The sequence below is a fragment of the Nannospalax galili genome, unplaced genomic scaffold, assembly GCF_000622305.1.
Source record: "Nannospalax galili isolate Female #2095 unplaced genomic scaffold, S.galili_v1.0 scaffold233, whole genome shotgun sequence".
NCBI lineage: Eukaryota > Metazoa > Chordata > Mammalia > Rodentia > Spalacidae > Nannospalax > Nannospalax galili.
This window is the reverse complement of record NW_008333818.1, coordinates 789,804-802,257: the sequence shown is the minus strand read 5'-3', so window position 1 is coordinate 802,257 and position 12,454 is coordinate 789,804. Positions and strand designations below refer to the sequence as shown.

The following is a 12,454-nucleotide window of genomic DNA, read 5'->3' as shown; positions in this document are numbered from 1 at the left end:
TGACCTTAAGCAGTACTATTCAGAATTAATATATTAACATCTTAATGCCCTCTCTAAAATATTCTTATGCTGATGTATTGAGGTCAGACTACATAGTTTCATCTTTTTTTAATATTATATTCTGAGGATTTTCAATGTTCTTAAAAATTCTTCACAAACACAATATTTTGATGACTGTAATTCATTATTTTCTGAATGTATCGACATTTATCAAATCATTCTTCTGCTCTTTGGTGTTTAGTTTGCCACAAGTAATTTTTAAATATATTTTATTATTTTTATTTCACATGTATGGGTGTTATGCCTGCATGTACATAAGTGTACCCATGTTATGCAATGCCCCAGGAGGTCAGAAAAGGGTGTCAGATCCCTGGAACCAAACCCAGGTCCTCTGCAAGAGCAGCCAGTGCTCTTAACCACTGAGCCATCTCTTCAGCCCCACCACAATTTTCCTTATTTTAAAGAAATTTTTATTTATTTTTTATTTTATGTGTATGTGTGTATTGCCTGCATGTAGGTAAGTGAACCCATGTTGTGCAATGCCCGTGAAGGACAGAAGAGGCTGTCGGATCCCCTGGGACTGGAGTTATGGACAGTTATTAGCTGCCATGTGGGCGCTGGGATTCGAACTGCTGAGCCATCTCTCCAGCCCGCCCCCTTTAAATTTTATTTATTTTTTCACAATTAATTTTTAAAATAAACTTACAAAGTTACGGCTACCTAGTTTTTGATGAAGACGGTAAAAACATGGAAAGTGGACAAAAAGAGTCTATCCAACAAACCATGCTGGAAAAACTGGGTATCTACTTGCAGAAGAATAAAACTAGATCCATATTTGTCACCTTGCACACACACAAAAACCCAAACAAAGAAAAAAACCCAAGATGCTGAAACTGCTAAAAGAAAACATAGGGAATACTCTTTTAAGATATTGGGGTAGTAAAGAAAGGACTGTCTGAACAGTACTCCAGGAGCACAGGAATTAGCCCCAAGAATCAACAGATCGGACTATGTGGGATAAAAAGGTTTCTGCACAGCAAAAGAACCTATCAGCAGAGCAAACAGACAGCCTTGCAGAATGACAGAAAACCTTTACCAGCTACACTTCCGACAGAGGACTAATATCCAGAAGTTACAAACAACTGTTACAAAGTACACAAAATTGCCATTCAACAAATGGGCCCATGAAATGAACAGATGATTTCCAAAAGAAGTTTAATGGTGAGTATTTTAAAAAGTGTTCAACACTCCTAGACATCTGGAATATGTAAGTGAAAACTACTCTGATAGCACCTCACCCCAGTCAGAACGACTATCAGCAGGAGCTCTGATAACAAGTGTTGGAGAGGATTTGGAAAAAGAGGAACGCTTATTCAGAGCAGTTAGGAGTGTAGATTAATGCAGCCATTGAGGATATCAGTTTAGGGCTTCCTCAAAAAATAAAGAATAGTTACCACGTGACCCAGCTAGTCCACTCCTCAGCATATACCCAAAGGATTCCATATCCCACTACAGAGACATTTACACATCCATGTTCACTGCTGTTAAATTCATGATAGCAAGGAAATGGAACCAGCTTAGATGCCCATAAACAGATAAACAAATAATGAAAATGTAGCACATATACAAAATGGAATATTATTCAGTGATAAAATGAAATCACGACATTTTCAGGAAAATTGGCAGACCTGGAAAGCAGGTCCCGAACTCAGAAAGAAATCTGTTTGCATGCTCTTGCTCCTATGTGGATCCCAGCCTATAATGCATATATGTGTGTGTGTGTGTGTGTGTGTAAATGTGGATGGTGTGGTTTCAATGAAAAATTGTCTCTCATGGGTTCATGTATTTTGAACACTTGGTTCCGAGTTGGAGGCACTATTTGAGGAAGTGCAGCCTTTCTAGAGGAAATGAATGAGGTGGGCACACGGGGTGGAGTTTGAGGGCTTGTAGCTCTGCACCACTTCCTGCTCGCTCTGTCTGCTTCCTGTGTGATCTCTCGGGAAGCTGTGATTGCTTAGCTTCTTGCTCTGGCTGGCCGTCGGCATGCCGTTATGAATCTACCTCTGCAACTATGAACCAAAATACACTCCTCTAAGTTGCTTTTGGTCATGATATCTTATCACGGCAACAGAAGAGTGACTAATGCAGTGTAGACAGTCTGAAATTTAGAAAGGGGGCCAAGAGAGGCACGAAAATGTTGAGGAACATGGAATGTAGGGAAAAGGACAAAGCTTTTCCTTTATTAAGGAAGCCGGAACTATTTAGGGACTCCACAAGAAACCAATATATGTCATCTCTTTGACGCAGGAATTATGTAAGGTGGGATTTCTTTATAATTCCATTGACCATTAGCACAATAAGAATTAGACATTAATAGCCACTGAAAATATTTATGATATTAAGCCACTTAGAAAAAGTGATATGAAAATTGTTTTGGACAAGGTGTAAACTAAAATTTCCATCTTTTATCTTCTCTGTAAAACTATATTAAATTAATTTAGATGCTGTTATTTAATATGTAAACTTGCTAGGTACAAAGTATGGTTTAAAGGAGAAGGGATAGGCGGGTGCCTGCTCATTTACACCAATGCTTTACTTCCTCAGGCAATCTCAAAGTCCAGTATTCAGGGTTGGAGGCACAGGGCCCATCCACTTTTCTCCTGGATGGAGAAAATCACAGAAGTCAGCACACTGTTCTCAGGTTGATGGCAGCAGGGGATGGTCCCACAGGGCCCCAGAACCTTCTAGGAAGAGACCTGCTTGGCTTCAAGATCTAGAGGGGGTTTTTGTCCACTATGGAGAAGAATGCCCACCCATTCAGCCTTGGTCAGCACTATGACTGTACACAGCTTGCTTGTTGGACATACCAAGAACGCTTTTTCCTAGTCAGGAGATAATAGGGGTGGGGCTGGTGTCAAAAGCTTAAAGAGTGGAAACTTGAACTTACCCAGCAGGTAAGCTAACATCTCCATGCGGTCAGAGCCAAACAGCATGTAGGTTTTACCATCCACGTGGGCCACAGTGGTGGGCAGCCCAAAGGCCTAGAGAAAGGTGACAGAGCGTAAAAGGCTTCTTGGCCCCAGGCACCTTCTCTACTCACCTACACAGAGACTCTTACTTTGTTATTTATTTATTTATTATTTATTTATTTATTATTTTTAAAATCACCATCCACCTTCTCCCTGTCTCTACTGGGCTCAGGGAGAGGAAGGGAGCTGCAGAGGTGGTTCAGGAGACCTGGGGAACTCATGATGGGAGGACCTATGGTGACACTAATTCTCTGCTTTCTGGCTGGGGCTTCGGCATATGCATGGAGCTGCTTACCCCATATGTGCAGGCTGCATCAGTGGTCTCCTTGAGCTTGTTCTTCACCTGTGCTGTGGAGATTTTCTCCAGAAAGCTTCGGGCTTGCTCTGCGGACAAACCTGCCTTCTCTGCAGCCTGAAAGGGGGGTGGGGGAGAAGGTAGATGAAGCAGTTATGTCTGCATTGTGGAGACAAGAGATCAGGAGAAAACTCTATTCTTTCCTAACTCAAGATTTTCTGGCAAAGCTTTTGCCTATCCACAAATATCAGGCTGTCTATCCTTCCCCCAAAGTCTTGAGATGAGCAAAGTGCAGGGGACATGAATAAGTCACTGTCACAGAAACAGAGTGCTGGAGGGCACCTTAGAGAGCAGCTAGCCTCACCTCTCCTTTCACAAGTGAGAACACTGTAGTCAGTGGTCATTAAATCCCTGACTTTAGAGGTGCAGGGTTTGTCAGTAGCAAGGCTAGGTTCCAAATCCCTGGAATTCTTCCTATCCTTCAGAAGTCCTAAATACCTCAGTCTGTGTTGAATCAAGGGCTCAGGTCCGAGTCTCATGGGCTACCTGAGGATTGCTGGGACAAAATCATGGCTGCAGCCTCCTGCTGGACCTCTAGCCTGTGAGAAGGGATTCTGATGGCAATACTTGTTAAAGTTTAGAGTCATGTTTCTTCAATCTCAAAACTCCTCAGGTATTTTTAAAAGTCCTACCTTGAAGGCCATTCCCTAGAAGGTGACAAGAGTCTCTCAGGTCACACCGGGCACTCCTGGTGGTGTCCATGCACGGCTCAGGTTGAGAAGCTACATACAACCTGACCTCCTAAGAACCATTGTGTCTGATAGTTAAATCAGAGAGCCGTTCAACAAGAGGGGAAGGCCTATGGCCACTGAATGTAATGCTGTGTAGAAACAAGTAACTATGCCTTCAGAAAGTTTCAAGTGGCTTGTTTAAAATGTGTTCAGTTTCACATATAAAGCAGGCTACATTTTGCATATACAGACTTTGCAGGAACTGGATCCTGACCCTAGAGGATGCACTGGCCATTCTTTGCATAGTTCCTTTGGTGTGACTTGCCATGTCATGTACTAAAGGTGGATATGCCTCAACTCTCCTCTTAAGCTGGAGGAGACTGCTTTGCGTTTCCTGACTTGATGGCAAAGAACGCCTTACTTTTAAAGGCCCCTTCTCTCTGTGACATGCATTTCAGTGTTTTGAGCACTTTCCTTTCAGTTCTCACTGAGCAGCTACTGAATTCTGCCACTAGCCGGTTATCTTGCATGTGTATATGTTAGCTTTGTGTTGGAGTCTTTCCAGACTTGTGAATATTCCCTCCCTGCCAACCTAGGGTTCCAACGCTGGTCATCTCTCTGCCACTGACTTCTTTCACCAAACACATTTTATCCATGTGTCGACTATAATAGATTATTGTGTTTTTGCTGGAGATTGAACCCAGGGCCTCAGGCAGATGAAGCATGCACTCTACACCTGAGCTACACCCCAGCTAATGAGACATCCTTTGAAGAATTCTTAGTTCCAGCTTTATAATAATTTGTCATCTAACACAGATATTCTTTCTTTCTAAATCCCTTTCCCTGTGTAAACTCTGGCTCTCTCCCTTCTGAGAGGCCCACTGTTCTCAGCTTCTCTGAATTATGTGGGGTGTGTGGTCCAGACACTCACAGCGAGGATGCTCTGGGGCTCAGCAATATCTTCATCCTAAGAAGAAGAGAACACTCAGCAGGAAGGTAGTGGCAGTTCCAGTGGCTTGGCAGTAGTGACGAGCAGGATCTTACATCTGCACATTGGCCTGGGAAGGGTCAGGTCATCAACTTGCCCCTACCCAGCCTCCCTATGACCCCCAAAGTCCAGTCCTTACTCGAGACCACACTCGCATCCAGAGTTCCCTTGACACCTTCTCCAGCATCTCTGGTTGCTCCATGCTCACAGTGGTGAGGAAGCGCATGGCATTTACACTTCCTGTGGGGCAGAGGCAGTTAGACCTAGGACTCCTGTTCCTTGTGTCCTGGTGGAGGACCAGCTCCTCCTTGTTTCTGACAGGCTCAGCCACTCGCAGTCTTTCACCCAGTTTCTCATAACCAAGTTGCCCTGCTCGGCGCTCCTCTATGCCAACCCCTCCTCCCCCAGCACACACACCCCTTGGCTTCCTGGGCTATGAGGGGCTGGGTTTCCCAGCATAGAAGCTTCACTTGTTAATTTCCCAAGCAAGCCCCTCCTACCTAGCTCTTAAAGTCCCAAGTGCTCTGCCCTACATTAGATTTCCCCGCTGCTCCTGACCTTCACCTTTTTTAAGAAGCACACCAAAGAAGTCCTTGGGCATGTGGATGGGGATGTGGAAATGCTGTTTCAGGAGAGGAATCTCATTTGCCATGTACTGGGCTTTGCGGGGAACCAAAGCTGGAGGCCTGTTTCCTGGCAGTGAAGAGTTCAACAGCTGGTCACAGACCTGAGGGTCCTAGGCTTGGAGTCCCTTCCGGGGTGTCAGGTAGAGTAAATTACTAGCTGCAGATGTCAGTATACCAGTGTAATCAGCCCCCCAGGACACAGAAATCCAGGACACAGAAATCCGACCTCCCAGGAGCCCTCCCTGCCTGACTCTAACGGTTTCTTCTTCCCTACCACTGTCTTTAATGATCCCTCCCAAGAAGGCTGGCCGCAGCTGCAGCTGGATGTTCCAGAGGTGCTGGTATCTGCATAGAACCTGTGGGTGCAGAAATAGGAAGTGAGCAGGTGTGGCTGATGGAGCCAGTGGGAGCTGTCTGCCGGCTCTCAGGGCAGACCTGGGGTGACTACTGCACACTCAACTCTTTGGTTTGAAAGGACAAAACTCATGGCTCCTGGAAATCGCTCCCAGAATCTTTGCTCTGGTTGTGGTTTCCATCCTGCTGTGCACCTCAGCCCCTGCCCCAACTTGTCCTCATTTCTCTGAAGTTGCCCTGTCCTTCTAAGAGGAAAGAGACTGTATTTTGCTTAGAAATACTTAGGCCAGGAATTCAGTGCGGTACTTGGGGCCCCAGACACTAACCCCTTTAAAGGTACAAAGCGACCCTTGGCCCTGGAATGTTCTCTGTTGGTTTCCATCCTGCTGTGCACCTCAGCCCCTGCCCCAACTTGTCCTCATTTCTCTGAAGTTGCCCTGTCCTTCTAAGAGGAAAGAGACTGTATTTTGCTTAGAAATACTTAGGCCAGGAATTCAGTGCGGTACTTGGGGCCCCAGACACTAACCCCTTTAAAGGTACAAAGCGACCCTTGGCCCTGGAATGTTCTCTGTTTGTCCTGACCCTGAGCGCAGCAGCAGGACTCTCTGCAGCCTTTCCCTGTGCCCTGCACCCGCGCTTCCTGTTCCCTGGCCCTGCAGGCCACCGCCCCGCGACTCCCCGCATCACCTCAAAGCCCAGCCAGGAGTAGGGGGACAGCACGTCGTAGAAGAGCTCCAGGGTGCGCGGCCCAGGCCCCATGATGCAGAGGAGGGTGTGGAGTGAGGGCAAAGGAAGCCGGGTCTGAGCAGTGGAGGCGGAGCTGCGTGCACACACCTCCAGCAGGCAGACTGCTGATTGGACCGCTCGGGGCCCTAGTGCGCAGCCTCGGGGACAGATCCCGCCTGAGGTCCAGCAGGGCGGGGCAGGGAAGCTGCCAGGGAAGGGGGAGCTGGGCTCTCCAGGGCAGGGGCGGGGCCTGTGGGTCACGGGGCTCTGTGAGTTGGATCCCTGCTGTTGGGGGCGTGTGGCAAGGGGATGGTCTGAGATGGCTGTCCTTCATGTGCGCACCGTCACTGGATGGAAACTTTATTCTTCAGGCTAGGAGCTGCATAAGGGTGTGAGTTTGGAAGAACCAGTGGACGGTACTAAACACAGCCATACTTATATTTCTTGGCAGTTGCATGAACCTTTTAAGATTGGGGCACAGTCGAAGTTTCTAATTACGTATTTTCTTGTGTTCCTTTTCTCAGAGTTTATCACAAGGAATCAAACATATTTCATAGTATAATAATCGTTCTTTATCCCCCCCCCACATCCTATTTGTTCCAAAACCCTTAGGGGATCCCAGAATTGCAGATAGTACCAAATCCTCTAAATTATATGTTATGTTTTTGATCTCTCTCTCTCTGAAGTTTAACCTGTAAATCAGGCACATCAGAGAACAATTAAATCACAACCTGTTGTACTAAAAAGTGCTTTATTGTTCGGAATAAGGGTTATTTGAGCACAGGCGTCGTGTGGGCCAGCCCTTGGTCTGATAGTGGAGAAGAGCACTGAGAATGAGCTGGGAGGCTATACAGTGTGGACACCGGGCAAAGGCATGACTTATGTAACAGCTGAGAGTGCAGAACAGCATCATGCTGCTGTGTTTGTTTAGGGGAGAGAGAGAGAGAGAGAGAGAGAGAGGGAGGGAGGGAGGAAGGAGGTGTTCGTGCATGCTATGGTATCCGTGCTATGTTACATGTGTGGAGGTCTGAGGACAGCTATGTAGAGTCTGTTCTCTCCTTCCACCTTTATGTGGTGGCTTCCTGCAACTGGACTATGGTGGTTAAGCCTGCGTTTTCTGGCAGTACTACTGCTTAACCTTCTCACCAGAACTCATCATGATTCTCTTGAGGTACAAAAAGTTAGGAGTTATTTATTTCTGGAATCCTACGATTGCTATTTTCAGATCACATTTACTACAGGGATGTGAAACTCTGAAAAGTGAAACTTTGGATAGAGGGGACCCATTATGGGTCCAATTAACCCACCTGTGTTCTGGAAATAAATATACACAGAGAAAGTTTCCAGAAACCACAGCAAGACAGAGCAACTTAGATAGTTGGAATCTTGTGGATGAGACACCTGGTATGTCTGACCGTTAAACATTGAATGAGAAGGAAAAAATGAGGAAATATTAACAATTTAAGAAACCGTGAAAAGGCAGGGGCTGATTGGGGAGCCAGTGGTCTCACTGCAGCAATGGCTATAGGGGTAATGGAGGAATTTGTATTTGCAAATATGCCATACTAAACTAAGATTTCATTTACTACAGTGCAAAATATATATGTGCATATGTATGTATATATATACCATATATATATATATATAGTTAAAGCTCTTTTAATTAAAATTATTTCAAACACTATTAGTTCTTCAATTGGGAAGCATCAGGCTGGAGAGATGACTCAGCAGTTAAGACCACTGCCCTTGCAGAGGACCCAGGTTAGTTTCCCAGCATCCATATGGTGGCTAACAACTGCCTGTAAGTGCAGTTCCACGGATTTTGATACCCTCTTCTGTAGTCCACAGGCAATGCATGCAAATGGTGCACTTATAAACTGGGGAGAACATCATACACATAAAATAAAAATAAAATCTTCAAATCCATTAACTTGGGAGGCACATAAAATATCTACTTCTCACTTGTTTTTCCTGGGGAAGAATCACAAGGTATCTCAGTACAGAGAGCAAATCTGTACCCTCACCTTGATATACTATAGTTTGGATCTGGAATGTCTCCCAAAGTCTCATTTGTTAAATGCCCATCTTGATATCATTAATCCACATATTTACAAATTATAGTAAAGTGGAGAAATTTCTTCTATAAAGTTTCAAATGCTATCTCATAACATCGTTATCTTTAAGATTGGTGGAAGCTAATAGTCTGTTAAGTAACACAGTCCACAAATTGTATCTAATATTCAGAAAGATTTTAGGTCAGATACTAAGGTTAGTAGTAAATGGCTTTATTAAAGGGATTAGGATAATTGTGGCCCTAGATCTGTAGCCTTCTGACTCTTCATAATCATTAAGTTCTAATAGGCAGTCTTCAAGATACTCAACACAGAAGTGACTTCTTCTGAGAACTTCAGCTCATACCATATAGGTTAGCTGTCATGTCGCCTTAGATTCCTTCTATCTGTGAAAGTTTCTTGGTCTTTTCTTGTGTTTCATGACTCTTATACTATTAAACAGTATTGATCAGCTACTGTGTCAAATTATTCATGCTTTGGGCCTTGTCTGATGTTTCCTCCAGATTAGACCAGAAGGGATCAGTTCTGAGGAAGAAAGGCATGGATCCCCTCCCTGCATCAACCAAGAACACATATTAGCATCACAGGGATGGCGGCCTTCATCATGTGGTCAAGGTGAAGCCACTGTCATGCTGTGCTGTAAGATCACCATTCCCTCTTTTCTGTAGTCCATGCTGCATAATTTTGGAAGGAATTAATTAGTGCAGCCTATGCTTTAGGTGAAGGTTAAGTAACATCAAGTCCATCCAGGGGACAAATGTGAATTTATGAACTTATGTTAAAATCACCACTGCACTGAATAAAATTTTTTGAAGGGGTGCATTAAGGCTATGCAACTATCTTATGAAACTATTTCCACCAATTTAGCATCCATTGTCCTTCAGGAATTGTGACTGTGGTGTTGAAATACTGTTTTTCTTTGCCTTCATTTCTTTTACATTCACTAATAGGACTTTTTCTGAAACAAGAATTGTCCCCTACTCCTATTTATTATTCATTCAATCATTTATTTGTATCAATATGGACTAATATTTATTTTAAACATAATAAATATAATTATTAAATATTTCCCTGAATCCCCATATCACACATTGTGTTGTTATTAATTATTATTATTAGGTTGGGCATTGTGGGTGATATGGAGTGGGAAAAACAAAAACATATTTCTGCTTGGGTGTGGTGGCTTAGTGGGTGTGGTGTTTGCTGAGCAAGTATGAAGACCTTAGTTCAGATCCCCAGAACCCACATAATACCAGGTGCAATAGCATGTGTCTGTAATCTCCATGCTCCTGCTGTGTGAGGGGAGGTGGACACAGGAAAATGCTTGGAAGCTCACTGGCTAGCTACCTTGATGAACACAGTGCTGACCAACAGGAGCGTGGTTCTCTCCCTCCCCTCGTGGGCCGTTGGCCACCGACCATTGAGAACAAAGGGAGCAGAAGCAACGAACGGGGTCAGGATGGCCAGTGAGCATGGACGGAAAAGGCCTCCAGAAGTCAGTTTCAGTGATACAGCTCATTTATTCAGTGGGGGCCAGGGAAAAATATAGGGTGGAGATGGTAGCCAAAGCTTCACCTGATAGGTGCTCATAGTATGCTTTATTTACATGTCAGAGGGGGACCCTATCATCTGGCTATAGTGCAATGCCTAATTGTTATAAAGAAAACACCTAAGGGAAGTTTTTTGCAGGCAACTATGCCAAGGTCATGTTCCAAATAAGGCCAGGCATCTGTGCTTGGAGACACTTTCCAGATAAGGTCAGGCAGAGATCAGGAAGCACCCGCTGAGAAAGGGAGTCCTCCATACAGCACCGAGTTCCTTAGAGCTATCCAGACATGGTGGACTGCAACCTTAGCAGCAGGGTCCCCCAACATCTCTCCCTGTATTGTTTTATAATGGAGAAGTGTCATCACAAGCTTTAAGAGCCAATTCATCTATATCGGGAGAATCCAAGGTCTGATAATTGACCATGACCTGATTGGTAGTAATTTTTGCAATGGTAGTAATTTGTTGGTGAAGAAATTGTATGAAACAGGGGAGCAAGTATCAGGATAACTTATAGCATAATAAGGGGGCTAATTGATATTGTAATATTGCCCCCAGTGAAGAGGTAACCTCAAAATCTTTTTGGGATCAGAGCTCCCAAATACTTTTAACGTTTTTGGCCTTTGGGCCAGAGTACTTTGCTAAAAGGCCCAAGGACATTTTGACTTTTAGCCAAGAAAGAAACTGGCTACTTTTCTTTGGGGTCTTTTTACCCTAGCTGCCTAGCCAATTTCTATCTCCTATTCTTATCATACCACCCTCTGAAGTGGCTTACCCAAATTGCCAATAGGGAATTGGGACACAGACCACTCTGGCTTCTTCCATGCTGAACAAGGATGCAGGGTGAGGCAATTGGGGTACCCCCTTCAGTGGATCTATCTAAAAGACTCCCAAATTGCATAACTCTTAACTATAGGGAAAAAAGTAAGGTGCTTGACTGGTGCCTAAGAGATGTGAAGGAAAAGTAAAGGCAAGAGTAGTTAGTATTACAGTTTCTAGGCAGGGAACCAGAAAATGTCTAAATTAAAGTCCATTGGAATTTCTTGATGAGGGCTTTCAAAAGCATCCATCTAACGGGTTCCTCCTCATTTTTCTTTTGCCTGCCAAGGCTAGACTGATGATTGATGAACTCAGGATTTGTTATCAGGCACTTTGATAACTGTTGGAGTGACTAGAATCAGCTCCCTCTAAGTGGCCTCTAGATAGGGAGAGAAAACAAATTTAGCCATCATTTTAGAACAATAGTGGGTTGTTTCCCTCAGCTGCAGGTGGGCACTACAGTATTGCAGACCAAGAATTGAAGTCTTAGAGCTAAGTGGCATTGGCTTACTAGGAACAAATCATCAATGAGAAATAATTGTCTAAATAACATCTTATAAGAATTTAAGTCTAATGTTTGGGATGTGTAATCCCTTGAACTTTTAACAAAATATGCTGATGACTTTAATCTTTGGTTATACTTTCCTTTTGGGTATTTAAGACTATACAGTTGGCCCAAATAAACCAATTTATTATTACTTTCAAGGTCATTTGAGGATCTGTTTCTCAGGGATCACATAGGCTTGGGGGAAGCCCCTGGATCCTCAGGCTTTTCTTTTACCAGTTCCATCTATGTGAAGATAAGTCAAAAGGTCCTGTTTGACCTGGGCTTTATAGACTGGACACTGGTTCAAGTCCATCTGGTGGGGTTTCCTTGGCCTCCTTGATCAAGAGGTCAGATGACCCACCACATTTACAGGACGTTTTGCGAGATACTCATAGTCCCTGGGAACTAATTGACCTAGGAGGGCAAGGAGCAAAAAGTGTCCTTTGTGTCCCTCTGACCCAATTAGTATAGATCTCAAGGTATGTATGTTAAACATCCAAGAAGGTTAGTTACACCAATCTGGTACTTTTAATTACCATGTGCCATATAGATAACGCTTCGGCAAAACCCAAACATTTTAAAATAAATCTTGATGAGACACCCTTAAACTAGTTGACTAAGCTATGACCTTAGAAAATTTAAGATTATTTCTATATTATTTGTCTCATCCTTGTTATATCATAACAACCCTACCTAGACCTTCATCACTTGTTTAGGCTTTT

The 12,454-nt window shown here is 43.9% G+C and overlaps 1 protein-coding gene and 1 long non-coding RNA gene across 4 annotated transcripts; one reads left to right on the top strand and one right to left on the bottom strand.

Annotated features, from left to right (window-relative positions):
* Positions 1-1,198: 1,198 nt before the first annotated feature.
* Positions 1,199-6,865, bottom strand: LOC103730395 (glutathione S-transferase kappa 1). Of its 3 annotated transcripts, none has more exons than XM_008828615.3 (8): positions 6,711-6,865; positions 5,944-6,025; positions 5,608-5,736; positions 5,183-5,283; positions 4,987-5,022; positions 3,325-3,441; positions 2,948-3,041; positions 1,199-2,660 (listed from the first exon to the last, which is right to left on the bottom strand). In XM_008828615.3, the coding sequence occupies exons 1-8, from the start codon at positions 6,780-6,782 to the stop codon at positions 2,611-2,613; spliced, it is 681 nt and encodes a 226-aa protein (XP_008826837.1). In that variant the 5' UTR covers positions 6,783-6,865; the 3' UTR covers positions 1,199-2,610. The 3 variants fall into 3 exon arrangements, with proteins under 3 accessions (XP_008826837.1, XP_029417213.1, XP_017652516.1); XM_029561353.1 differs by having other exon boundaries at positions 1,199-2,158; XM_017797027.2 differs by having other exon boundaries at positions 1,199-2,069.
* A 181-nt stretch (positions 6,866-7,046) lies between these two features.
* LOC108490623 lies at positions 7,047-9,858 on the top strand. The gene is made up of 3 exons (XR_001872340.2): positions 7,047-7,165; positions 8,438-8,510; positions 9,325-9,858. It is a non-coding gene; the product is annotated as an uncharacterized LOC108490623 (long non-coding RNA).
* Positions 9,859-12,454: the final 2,596 nt, after the last annotated feature.